The sequence below is a fragment of the Lynx canadensis genome, chromosome B3 (assembly GCF_007474595.2).
Source record: "Lynx canadensis isolate LIC74 chromosome B3, mLynCan4.pri.v2, whole genome shotgun sequence".
In the NCBI taxonomy this organism is placed as follows: domain Eukaryota; kingdom Metazoa; phylum Chordata; class Mammalia; order Carnivora; family Felidae; genus Lynx; species Lynx canadensis.
The window spans coordinates 135,146,135-135,160,013 of record NC_044308.2 but is presented as its reverse complement, the minus strand read 5'-3'; the positions used below and the strand labels follow the sequence as shown (position 1 = coordinate 135,160,013).

At 43.6% G+C, this 13,879-nt stretch overlaps 1 protein-coding gene across 1 annotated transcript in view; it reads right to left on the bottom strand.

The window, feature by feature from the left end:
* The window catches only part of GOLGA5 (golgin A5), a 34,537-nt gene extending 29,108 nt beyond the window's left edge, over positions 1-5,429 (bottom strand). Inside the window, exons 1-2 of the mRNA XM_030319826.1 lie at positions 5,300-5,429; positions 2,368-2,941 (exon numbers count right to left, since the gene is read on the bottom strand). Coding sequence (XP_030175686.1) covers positions 2,368-2,911 — 544 coding nt within the window. The 5' untranslated portion in view covers positions 2,912-2,941; positions 5,300-5,429. The remainder of the gene's footprint in view (positions 1-2,367; positions 2,942-5,299) is intronic.
* Between the last annotated feature and the right edge of the window lie 8,450 nt (positions 5,430-13,879).

Here is a 13,879-nt window from a genome sequence, read left to right as displayed (position 1 = left end):
TTCCCAGAAGACGAAACCTGCATAGTTAAATATCTGAAAAGATGCTCAACCTCATTAGTAAGGAGAAAAATAACAACACACCTGATTAACAAAACACAGTCACTGAAAATATCCAATGTTGGTGAAAATGCAGAGCAGAAGCAATATTAACCATAGTTGTTCAAGTATAAATTGGTACACCTCTTGAGAAAACAATTCTGGTATACTACCGTATCTGGAACCCTGTCACACCCTACAACCCAGCAATTCCATTTATAGACGTTTCTAGGCATCCTAGGGCACTGCTTCTCAACCTAGGGTGATTTTGCTCCCAAGGGACATTTGGCTATATAGATATAGATAGATAGATAGATAGATAGATAGATAGATAGACAGACAGACATAGAGAGGGGGGTGGGGAAGAGAGAGACATTTTTGGTTATCACAATTGGGGATGCTACTGGCATCAAATGGATTAAGAGGCCAGGGATGGTGCCTCCTACAACAAAGATTTATTCCACCCAATAGTCCCAAGATTGAGACCCTGCCCTAGAGAAACAAAACTTCATCTTTATAACTCCCACGTATTAACTGGTTCTAACTCATTTCCCTGTCAACAGGTTTCCTTTGACTCATCCTTTACAATCAAATGTAAGTGGTTTTCCTTAAAAGTAGAAAAATATCATCAACTTTCTTTGAAAGACCTCTATTAGCATCCCATTGCTATGGCACTTACAATTTATCTGGCCCTAGTAATCTCCTGGAGAACAACAACAAAAATATCACATGCCCTACCTCCAGCCCCGGAAAATCCGATTCAAGAAGTCTGGGGAGGCACACAATAATTCACTTTTATTAATCACACAAGTGCTTCTAATGCATGTTGTCCAGGGACCACTCTTTAAGAGAGAATGATGTATACGAATAATGGGTTTAAACATGTAAACGGAGGCCAACAAGGGCCTTCACAAACAGCTCCCAACCTTCTTTGCTACCTTCATTTTCTTTTGCTGTCTCCTACACACTGTGCCCGCAACAACTACTCTACCAAACGTGTACAGAATCTCTGCATTGAATGCTGTCTCCAACCCTTCTGCTGTCTCCAACCCTTCTTCTTTTTCACCTGGAAACTTCTACTCATTCTTTGAGACTCAACTCAAATCACAGAGTCCCTGTGAATCCTTACCTGAATACCTTAGTTACTTTCTCCTTAATGGCTCCACAATACTCTAACCGTATTTCAATTTCTGTATTTACTATACTATATACTAATATACTATAGTTTTGTTGTCGTTGTTGTTGTTGAGAAAGGGGGGGAGGGGCAGAGGGAGAAGGGGACGGAGGATCCAAGTGGGCCCTGCACTGAGAACAGTGAGCCTGATGCAGGGGCTCAAACTCAGGAACTGTAAGATCATGACCTGAGCTGAAGACAGACCCTCAACCGACAGCCACTCAGGTGCCCCATAAATTATGTTTACGTGTCTCTCTCGCCCTCTTGACCCTGTTAGAAAGAAATTTAGGAGTGTGTGTACATAGTCAACTGTTACTGCATGATCCTGTCTTGAAAGCCCCAAACACTTGCCTCTTTACCACTTTATCTTGACAGATTTTATTCACCAACAGCCAGGACTACGGGAGAAGCTTTAATATTTAAGAAAATAACAAGCTTCCAATAATCATCAACTTTATAAAGAATCTCTGCAAGAACCTACCATATTTGCTATTTTAAAATGGTTAGTAGGTACCTGAATTAGCCATATTACCACGTTAACCTCATTTTTGCAGGTGAGAAGATCTATATATACAGGTAATTTCACAGCAATGAAAACCAGAATTCTAAACTGTTACTTCACTACCAGGTCAATGCCTTCAACCCTTCAACTCGGATCGAAGTTCAGTCTCTCAGCTCTATTTCTGAGGGATGCAAGGGGTAAACACACACACACATGCACACATACACACACAGAAAAAGCCCTCACAATCCAGAATAAATGTGAAGTACAACCTCCTATTTTATCATCCCAAAAAGAAATGAATTGAGATACTTCCAAGTCCAAAATTATGTTTTCTTTCAGATTTCAAAATTGTCTTTTTTTTTTTTTTTTTGTAGTTTAAAATATCTTAGAGAATCATCCCGGGCAGAATTTCTTAGATGCTAGGCTGGGTAAAGGTACCCAACAGACAGCATTCAAAGGTCCCTATGATAACTGTACGCTGACTAATGGCTTCCGTGTCGTCTACCACGTTCATTCCACATTTTAGAAGCTGCCTTTACACCAGTGGGGAAAGGTAACGTAACAGAGGATGAGAAACACTACCAGAACATTTCAGGTTATGACACGTCCCATTTGCTTAACTCTAAAAGAAACCAGAGGGCTGATTAACTACCATCGCCTTGGCTCCTAGAAGGATTTTCCTCAACGGTTTTGACGGTGGTCACGCTGGTGTTCACAGAACCGACACTTGCCGTCCGAGAACTCTGAAGGACAGGTGTCTTGCTCCTTTCTTTTTTGATTTCCACCCTCCCAGTAGGCTCCTTCTGTGAACTATTAAGAAAGTCAAACAGCAGCTCATCATCAGGTTCTGATTTTTTTCTTCGAACAAACTGGGATGAAGGCCTAGGAACAGACGTGTTTTCAACAGAATGAGAGGTCTCCACTGATGTCCTAGATCCTACTTTCACATTTGCTGTGCCAGCTAAGAGAGTGGCTTTCTGATTTCTAATGTTATCAGCTGCTGAGGAAATATAAGCAGCTTTAGATCCAGTCTGATAAGTCAAATCTGTATTTTGCTGAAGTTCAGGATAGTCAGCATTTTTGTTATATGTGATATTGCCGGTGTTCTCTTTTCTACTGAGAGCTGTTGCAGCCCCTTGATCAACTCGATTTAAAAGATCTTCTGCCTTCCCAGCAAGATCAGCAAACCAGGACATGATGGTAGCAGAATAATCCTATTGGTGAACCTGTAAAAAGGACATAAAGTGGTCAGTATGGCATAACAGCAGAGCACAGCGGTGAAGACCAGGCTCCGGAGTCAGACAGTCCTGGACTGAAAGCCTAGCGCTGCCCCTTACTAGCTATGTAACCTTGTGCAAACGACTTCACTGAAACTGAGAACCTTTACCTGGAAAATGAGGAAATAAGTGTATTCACTTTATAGGACGGCTTTAAGATGAAGTAATCTATTAAAAAAACTCTGCAAAAGGCCTGACACACAGCTGACACTCATTTTAGTAGTTGCTATTACCATAATAATTACAGCTATCTCTACTGTTATAACTCCTATTTCAACAATAGGCAAATGTTACTGTAGCAAACGTTAAGTAGCAAATAATCAATATAGTAAAATTCCAGCTCAACCAAATAAAAAGAATTCCCTGAAGTTTGTTTTAAGATGCTAAAACTTGAAGAAACTTCTGATTGATACTAAATCTCCATGTTTAAATGCAGCAGTATTGGGCGCCTGGGTGGCGCAGTCGGTTAAGCGTCCGACTTCAGCCAGGTCACGATCTCGCGGTCCGTGAGTTCAAGCCCCGCGTCGGGCTCTGGGCTGATGGCTCAGAGCCTGGAGCCTGTTTCCGATTCTGTGTCTCCCTCTCTCTCTGTCCCTCCCCCGTTCATGCTCTGTCTCTCTCTGTCCCAAAAAATAAATAAACGTTGAAAAAAAATTTTTTTAAAAAAATAAATGCAGCAGTATTATGGATAATTTAGATGTGCACATATATAATCGGTCTAAAGTACACTTACAATAATTTACATTCTCAGTACCTATTATGTGCACACTGGCTAAGTTCAGAATAAAAAAAATGACTGCACAGCCATTTATTTGATAAATAGATCTGAGTACTTTTTGGTGTGCCAGAATGAATCGGAATGATGAAGTAATTAGTCCTTACAGATACAGAAGTGTACTAAAAAAGTCAACAACCATTTCTTGAATGTGCACATTGTGGTGCCTGGCATGCTCTTTCGTCATTAACTCTTTCTTGTTCTTAAACTTCACCTGAATGTCATGAGCTCCAAAACACAGTTCTCTTTCTCCCCATCTAGATTAGGTTCTATCATTCTCTGTTCGCATGCTAGGCTTTACTCTCACAACCTTCCATGTTTTATATGATTTTTTTTCTGTCTCTTCCTATTGGAAAGAGGAGGAGGGAAGTGGCTGGATGAAGGCCAGGTCTGTTTTGCTTACCACTGATCTCAGCACACAGCAGGCATCCGTAAATACTGCTGAATATAGTCTGTATGTCAAATGCCATACAATCATTACCTTTATCACACATAACTTTCACAACCACATTACATAGTAAGTAGCAATATTCTTTTTTCACAAACGGGGAAAAGATTTAGAAAGATCCCAGAGTTCCGATGGCAGCTTAGCAACTCAAATCTAAGTCAGACAAACCCAGTTTTTTTTTTTTAACCGCTGCCTTTCCCATCTAGCCTCTCAGTAACTGAATAACCTCAAGAAGAAACTCACCCTCTAAACCTGTTCCTTACAAAATGGGACTATTATATACCTGTATATTTCACAGTTTATGTGACCTCAAATGAAAATGGAGGTGCAATGCTCTGTAACATGTAAAACTCTTTACAGATGTCAAGTATTATTCTCAAGCAGACATTGGTGGCGATTGGGCGGCAAATGATCCTTACTAATTAAAGGAGTCAAAGCATACTTATTAACCCCCTATATCTCGCCTCCTATTTTAAAGTTAATGGGGCTTTAAAACAAAACCCTATGCCTTAATGTTGGTTATCCAATTAAATACAAACAGCGGTCCTGGGCACTTGCCCCACTGACAACTCCAGCGGACTTCAGAGCTGCAGTGCCCCCAAGTAATTAACTTCTCAGGCATTGCCCCAGGAAATGGCCCACAGGGACGGAGATGAAGAGAGGGTGACAGTGCGTGGGCTGGGGATGGGTCCGCAGACAGCAGTGGCAGGGTCTGCTTCGAAGGCCAGGTGTCAACACAGAGGAAGGGAGGCTGGGGGTCAGTCGGTCGGTCCCAGGGACTTTGTCGTCAACAGATCTCAGGTAGGCGAGTACAGACCCCGCTTCGCTCCCCACCCGCCAGGCTGAACCTCTGGAGGGGGAGGAGCTGTCACACCAGGCTGGGGGCGGGGGGCGGGGAGGGAGGAGAGGGCAGGGCACTAAACAATGCCGGCTGAGGCCCGAAGGGGCTCTCCTGCTCTCTCCTTCAGCCCCCCAAAAGCGCAGAGACCAGAGTCTCCGCTTAGGGGACGCCAACCCCGCGCCTACGGCCGTTAACGCCCTAGGCGGACCCGTCCGGCCCACTGGGCTCACGCTGCCGCCTCACCTGAGGACTCTGGAGCGGCTGCACCGCGGCCTCGTCGCCCGCCAGGGCCGCCCCCCACCTCGGCAGCCGGCGGCGAGAAGGCCAGGCAGACGAAACCTGGTCCCGGCCCGGCCACGGCCCCGCAAGTCTTCCGGGAGACGTGGAAGGGCGGCGAGGACCTCAAAACAGAGTGGCTTCCGAGCTGCCTGAGCGGCCCGGGACCGGCAAGAGCCACCTGGAGGCGACTCAGGCGGTGGCGCCGGCGGCTGCGGGGGCCTCGCTCTTGGCCACGCCCTTCTTCCGCCTGGTGCGTGCGACGTAGCTCTCCTCCCTTGGAGGACGACGGTCTGCACGCGGCCGGCATAACATTGTAGGCCACGCCCCCCAGGGGGGCGGGACCCTGGGCGGCACCGCGGGGTGACTGAGGCGGTACCCCGCCTGGAAGGAATTTGAGGCCTGAGTTGGGCGGGGCGTGAGACCTAGGTAGACCCCCAGCCTTCACCTTTCCCTCTTCCCCTGCCAGTTTTTAGGGTAAGGATGCTGAGGACCCAGGGCAGGAGATGGGAATACAGAAAACAAGACCCCTGAGTTCCTGGAGATTCCTTTCTAGTGGCAGAGACGGATTTTAAATAAACCAATGACTGAACAAGACGATTTTAAGAACGCTATCAAAGTTGTACAGACAAAAAGGGAGAAGTGACTGGAGGTGGAGGAAACACTTTAAATGGTGTGATCTCTCTGAAGAGGTGACCTTTAAGCCGAGACCCAAAAGATGGAAAAGACCCATAATGGGTCTTTCTATACAGCAATATTGTAGTTATGTTATGCATACAGTTCCTAGAATACTTGAAGATAGTCTAAAATCCACACTCAATAATTAAATACTCAGCTCCTGCTATGGTGCACAGGATTGGGCTAATCTGGCTCTAATTGTTGACAAGCCTACAACAATAGTCCCATACATCCCCATTTTCAGGTTGAGGAAACTAAGGCTCAAAGAGGTTAAGTAGCTTGTCTAAAATCATCTGTCTTAATGAGGAGTCCACAGTTCTCGAAAGCTTGTGCCCTTAGACTCAGTGTTTTATATTCTCCAATTGAATATTGGGAGTGATTACAATTCCTGTTTCTCTTCTTCCCAAGTCAGGTTCAGCCCAGGCTAGTGAATGGAAACACTTTCAGCAGCAGCTGGAAGTAATAATAATAATATCTAACAGTTTCTGAGCCCTTATTAAGTGCAGAATACGGTTATGCATCGGATGTGCCTCACCTCATTTAATTCTTGGAAGGCAGCTATGCTCACCACTATGCCACCAACGCTCACCTCATTTAATTCTTACAACAACTGTAAGGAAGGTGCTGTTGTTATCCTGTGATCGGTGGTCTTGTTCTCAGGTTTTATGTAGCTTTTCCTGGTAAGGATTATACATCACTACCTGTTGCCAGATGGTTGCAATGTTTTCTGTAGGAGGAGTGTCCTTTCTAGCCTCCCCGAGGTCAAGCTTGATCCTGTGACTTGCTTTGGCCAATGAAATGTGAACAGAAGGCTTTTTGCCACATCTGTGCAAAAGTGTTAAGACCCATTATATTTCTGTCAGCTCTCTTGATCCTTTTCCTCTAGTCCAGTTAGGGCTGCTCCCTCCCCCTGGGACCTGGAAAGAAAAAGATGCGAAGCAGCCCACATCTAACACATTACAGGAGTGAAAAATAAACCTTCACTTTTATTTATTTATTTATTTAAATTTTTTAAATGTTTGTTTATTTTTGAGAGAGAGAGACACACACACACACAGCATGAGCATGGGAGAGGCAGAGAGAGAGAGTGGGAGACACAGAATCCGAAGCAGGCTCCAGGCTCTGAGCTGTCAGCACACAGACCGATGCCGGGCTCAAACTCATGAACCGTAAGGTCATGACCTGAGCTGAAGTCAGAGACTTAACCGACTGAGCCAGTCAGGTGCCCCATCCTTTGCTTTTAGGTGGCACTGAGATTTGGCACTGTATCTTACACAGCCTTAACTAATGAGATTAAGAGAGAGATTAAGACAGAGAGCCTTAACTAATACATAACCCCCTCTTATAGATGAAGACACTGAGATTCAGAGAGATTTAGTTACTTTCCCACGGTCACTGTATGGTACCTGCTGGATAGCTTGTTTGTGCAAGCATACCCTGAATGCCCCTGTTAATCACTATCTTGAAAATGTAGAAATCTTTTCCTCTGTCCATATTCCTATCAAGCAGAATGTGCAGCAGAATGTGTTGTTCAGTGTTCAAGGTCAGGGGCATTGGGGGTGGCCAATCCAGAGTGTCTCCCTTATAACAAAGATTGTCCAGAACGACCCAACACTAATATCATCCTCAATGGGGAAAAACTGAGGGCTTTCCCCCCAAGGTCAGGAACAAGACAGGGATGTCCACTCTAGCCACTGTTATTCAACATAGTATTGGAAGTCTTAGCCTCTGCAATCAGACAACACAAAGAAATAAAAGGCATCCAAATTGGCCAGGAGGAGGTCAAACTTTTCCTCTTCGCAGATGATATGATATTCTATATGGAAAACCCAAAAGATTCCACCAAAAAACTGTTAGAACTGATTCTTGAATTCAGCAAAGTTGCAGGATATAAAATCGATGCACAGAAATCGGTTGCATTCCTATACACCAACAATGAAGCAACAGAAAGAGAAATCAAGGAATTGATCCCATTTACAATTGCACCAAAACCCATAAAATACCTAGGAATAAATCTAACTAAAGAGGTGAAAAATCTATACATGGAAAACTACAGAAAGCTTTTGAAAGAAATTGAAGAAGACACAAAAAAATGGAAAAAAGATTCCATGCTCCTGGATAGGAAGAACAAATCTTGTTAAAATGTCAATACTACCCAAAGCAATCTACATCAAATCCCTATCAAATCTACAATCCCTATCAAAATAACACCAGCATTCTTCACAGAGCTAGAACAAATAATCCTAAAATTTGTATGGAACCATAAAAGACCCCAAACAGCCAAAGAAATCTTAAACAAGAAAACCAAATCAGGAGGCATCACGATCCCGGACTTCAAGCTATACTACGAAGTTGCAATCATCAAGACAGTATGGTACTGGCACAAGAACAGACACTCAGATCAATGGAACAGAAAAGAACACCCAGAAATGGACCCACAAGCGTATGGCCAGCTAATCTTTGACAAAGCAGGAAAGAATATCCAATGGAATAAAGAGACTCTTTAACAAGTGGTGCTGGGAAAACTGGACAACGACATGCAGAAGAATGAACCTGGACCACTTTCTTACCCCATACACAAAAATAAACTCAAAACGGATGAAAGACCTCAATGTAAGACAGGAAGCCATCAAAATCCTTGAGGAGAAAACAGGCAAAAACCTCCTGGATCTTGGCCGCAGCAACTTCTTACTCAACACGTCTCCGGAGGCAAGGGAAACAAAAGCCAAAATGAACAACTGGGACCTCATCAAAATAAAAAGCTTCTGCACAGCGAAGGAAACAATCAGCAAAACTAAAGGGCAACCGACAGAATGGGAGACATATTAGATAAAGAGTTAGGATCCAAAATCTATAAAGAACTTATCAAACTCAACATCCAAAAGACAAATAATCCAGTGAAGAAATGGGCAAAAGACATGAATAGACACTTCTCCAAAGAAGGCATCCAGATGGCCAACCGACACATGGAAAAAAAAAGGCTAAAAATCACTTATCCTCAGGGAAATACAAATCAAAACCGCAATGAGATACCACCTCACCCCTGTCAGAATGGCTAACATTAACAAGTCAGGCAACAACAGATGTTTGCGAGGATGCGGAGAAAGCGGATCTCTTTTGCATTGTTGGTGGGAATGCAAGCTGGTGCAGTCACTCTGGAAAACAGTATGGAGGTTCCTCAAAAAATTAAAAATAGAATTACCCTATGACCCAGCAATTGCACTACTAGGCATTTATCCACGGGGCCACTGAAAATTGCTAAGTTAAGGTGCTGTGATGTAAAAACTCGTTGCATGTAGATCCCAGCAGCGGATGCTTTGTCCAGTCAGCTGCTCCTGGGCTCCCTATATGTAAGTTACCCCAGTAAACCTGTGTCCCAATCGCTGTCTCCAGGTCTCTCCTCTGACCTCACCAGACCATCACCTACCCTAAGCTTAGAGTCTGCTGGGGTGCAGCTGCACAGTCACACAGGGAGTGAGTAGTATGTCTGGGACTCAAGCCAGGTTAGTGCTTTTAAACATTGAAGGGGGTGAGGATAAAAGAAGTTGAAGCAGAGCCAAATCTCCATGTCAAATATATTAGCAGCAGGCCCCCAGAAGAATGTTTCAAGAATTTTTACATATACTCCCTGAGACAGTCAGCATATAGTAGAGACCTGCCACCCAGAAGTCCTTGAAACCAGGCTGGATTAGCCAGAGAAACAGCACAACCAAGAGAGAGAGGTCACAGCCTTGTCCAGTAGGTAAGAAAATGTGCTCTTTTCTTTTCCCTTCCTCCCTGTCCTCATGCCACCAGAGGAGCTAACTCCTCAAAACAGAAGGGAGAGAAGGCATGTGAGGACCGGACGGAGACCTCAGCCTCCACTCTAAGCCTCTAGTGCAACCAAGCTAGTCTGCTCAAGGGTGAGCAGGGAGGGTGCTCCTCCAGGGAGGAGAACTTGGAATCGAGTTTAAGATAAAGTTTTAAATGACCAGAGCTGTATTGTGACTTGGGGAATGGTAGAGTGAGGAACTCAGCAAATCCCGTCCCCAGCATTGGCAATGATGAGATTATACAAAACTGTGACAAAAATCATCTCAATTCCCTGGAAATCAATCAAAGGCATAGCACAAATTAAGAAGTATTTATTCAAGAAAAGTCACTAAACTTTTGGTAGGAAGAGTGAGGGTGTATGACATTTTAGCCCAGAGAGATGCCCAAACTCCCACCAAAGGTCCATGGAGATTGTTCTACCAGGGCTGGGAAAGCTGGGAAACCAGCAGCTTTGTGCAGGAGAGGGCAACTTGGTTTGGAGTGGAGCCAGAAAAGCCTCATGACCCAGGGGAAGCCTCCGTTTGGAACTCCAACATTGCAGCTGCCCAAGGTTGCAATATTGATTGAGCCAACAACTGACAAGAAAGCCTCCTAGAAGTTTAGTAGGGAGATCCAGGTAATGAGGCAGCCATAACGGACTTTGACAAGCTCCCACATACTCTGGGGGTCTGGGAGGAGGCTGTTTGCAAGGCTGTGTAAGCTCAGGAGAATCTTGAGAGAGCCTGGCTCTCTTATCCTGGCTCAATACAAAGCCTTGCACAGATACAGAGGAGACACTAGAAAGCCCAGTAGAATAAAAGATGGGGCAGGCAGACTTGTAAACGGCCTGACTTTTGAGTGACTCATCACATACAGGGGATAAGAATAAAGGTTGATGCCACATCAGGAACAATAAAGGACAGAAGGCAGTGGGATGGCGTATTTGATGGGCCAAAGGAGAAAAAAAACTGTCAAACAAGAATTCTTTAACAAAACTACCCTTCGGGGAGGGTGGGTGATGGGTATTGAGGAGGGCACCTTTTGGGATGAGCACTGGGTGTTGTATGGAAACCAATTTGACAATAAATTTCATATATTAAAAAAAAAAAACAACTACCCTTCAAAAATGAAGTCAAATGAGGACATTCCCAGATAAACACTGAGAGAATTTGTGGCTAGTAGATCTGCCTTAGAGAAATAAATACTACATAATAATATATACTATATACTAAATATTAAAGGAAATCCTGCAACCCAAAGGGAATGATACCAGGTGATAACTCGAATCTGAGTGAAGAAATTAAACAGAGCTGAATGTTAAATACTAGGACAACTCTGTCTTAATAAGTTCTAGAGTCAGGCAAGATCGTCTCAAAGAAACTATCATTCAGAAGAAAAAGTGGGATCTCCTACAAATCAAAAGTGTAGTTGAAGAGAATGAATGGAAGAAATTGAATTTATTTCCTTGCGGTGCCCCAAGTGAGTTAAGGTTTCCTAATAAACTGGATACGCTAACATCTCAGAGTGTTTGCCTCCCCCAGATGTAAAAATATAAGCTCCTTGTGGGGAGTGACTCCCCTTCTGTGTCTCCCACCTGACTAGCATCACACAGCTGTTTCTTCCACCCTATTCTTCTGCTTCATAGCATTTACACAAGAGTGGTTACGTGAAGGAGGGCAGGGAGTGTCTGTCTTGTCTGTGGCTGTATCGTCAAAGCATGGCGGATGGTCTGACATATTGAGTAACGAATGAATAATAATGTACGAGTTGAGACAGCATGGGAAAGAGGCAGAAATGGGATGATCTGGATTCTTACGTGGCTATCGATTAGTTTCAAGTGTCTTAATCTCTGACTCTCAATTTTATCAGAAAATAATTGTATCAGACTATAATGAACTAGAATATATTTAGGCTGAACGTAAGAAGACCTCTGTTCTGATCATAGTTTTATTCCTAGCTGTGTGAGCTTCAGCAGACTGTCCCACTTCCCAGGCTTCATTTTTGAGATGAATAATTGAACCGGGATTGGTGGTCCTAAGTTTGCAACCTCAATTAATTGCTTTTGTTTTGTTTGTTTTGTTTGGGACATAAGCCAAATGTTTAATTTAAAATCCCACAAACATACACTCAGGTTGTGTTAACGAGAGTGTGGAGAAATAGATATTCTTACATATTATTAACAGAAATGTAAATTGATACAACTTCTATGGGGGGAGGCAATGTGGAAATGCATGTCAAAATTGAAAATGCATGAACCACTTATAGAGTTTGATATCCACCTGGGAAAAAAATGAATCTGGGGGCACCTGGGTGGCTCAGTTGGTTGAGCATCGACTCTTGATATCGATTCAGGTCATGATCCCAGGGTCGTGGGATGGAGCTCTACATCAAGCTCTGTGCTGAGCATGAACCTGCTTGAGATTCTCTCTGTTTCTCTCTCTCTCCCTCTGCTCCTCCCCTGCTCATGCTTGTGGGGGCACATTAGTGCACACATGCATGCATGTACACTCTCTTCCCCCCCCAAAAAATAATAATGAATCTTATCCCCTTTCTTTTTTTATTTAAAAAAATTTGTTTAATGTTTATTTATTTTTGAGAGAGACAGAGACAGAGTGTAAGCAGGGGAGGGGCAGAGAGAGAGGGAGACACAGAATCCAAAGCAGGCTCCAGGCTCTGAACTGCCAGCACAGAGCCCGACGCAGGGCTCAAACTCACAAACTGAACTGTGAGATCATAACCTGAGCTGAAGTTGGATGCTTAACTGACTGAGCCACCCAGGCGCCCCATTTTTAAAAAAAATTTTAATGTTTATTTTTGAAGGAAAGAGAAAGAGACACAGTGTGAGTGGGAGAGGGGCAGAGAGGGAGACACAGAATTTGAAGCAGGCTCTGAGCTATCAGCACAGAGCCTGATGAACTCACAAGCTATGAGATCACGACCTGAGCCCAAGTCAGACGCTTAACTAACTGAGCCACCCAAGTGTTCCTCTTATCCCCTTTCTATAGACCGAATGTTTGTGTACCCCCCAAATTCACATACTGAACTTATTTTTTTTAATGTTTATTTTGAGAGATAGAGCACAGCAGGGGGAGGGGCAGAGAGAGAGAGAGAGAGAGAGAGAGAGAAAGAGAGACTGAGCTGTCACCACAGAGCCTGATGCAGGGATTGAACTCAAACTGCGAGATCATGACCTGAGCAGAAATCAGAAGCTCAACGGACTGAGCCACCCAGGCCCCCATATATTGAAATTCTAATCCCTAATGTGATGGTATTTGGAGGTGGGGCCTTTAGGAGGTGATTAGGTGATGAGAGCAGAGCTCTCATGAATGGGATTATTGACCTTATAAAACAGTCCCCTTGCCCCTTCCACCATGTAAGATTATAGTAACAAGATAGCCACCTATGAACCGAGAGCAGATTCTCACCAGACACTGAATCTACTAGTGCCTGGACCTTAGACTTCCCAGCCTTCAAAACTGTCAAGAGTAAATTTCTGTTTTTTATAAGCCACCCAATCTGAGTTTCTTTGTTATAGCAGCCCAAATGGACTAAGACACTCCTACTTTTAAAATCAGTTCCAAAAGGGGCACCTGGGTGGCTCAGTTGGTTAAGCATCTGACTTCGGCTCAGGTCATGATTCTTGCAGTTTGTGGTTTGGAGCCCTGCATTGGGTTCTGGTTCAGATTCTGTGTCTCCCTCTCTCTCTACCCTCCCCTGCTCGTGCTCTACCTCTCACTCTCTCTAAAAAATAAACATAAATAAATAAATAAATAAATAAATAATCAGTTACAAAACAGATCAAACTCTGAAATGGAAAATAATAAAGCTTCTACAAGAAAACAGAACATCTTTATGATCTTGAGGCAGACAAAAAAACCCTTTGTAAGACACACACACAAAACACTAACTATGAAAGAAAATACTGATAACTTGGGCTTTGTTAAAATTAAGAATTTCTTTTCATCAAACATTAAGAGGGCAAAAAGATAGCCAAAGATTAGGAGGAGATATTTACAACACATACATTTGAAAAGGATTTGTAGCCCACAATACGTAAAGCTCTCTTGCAAACCAATA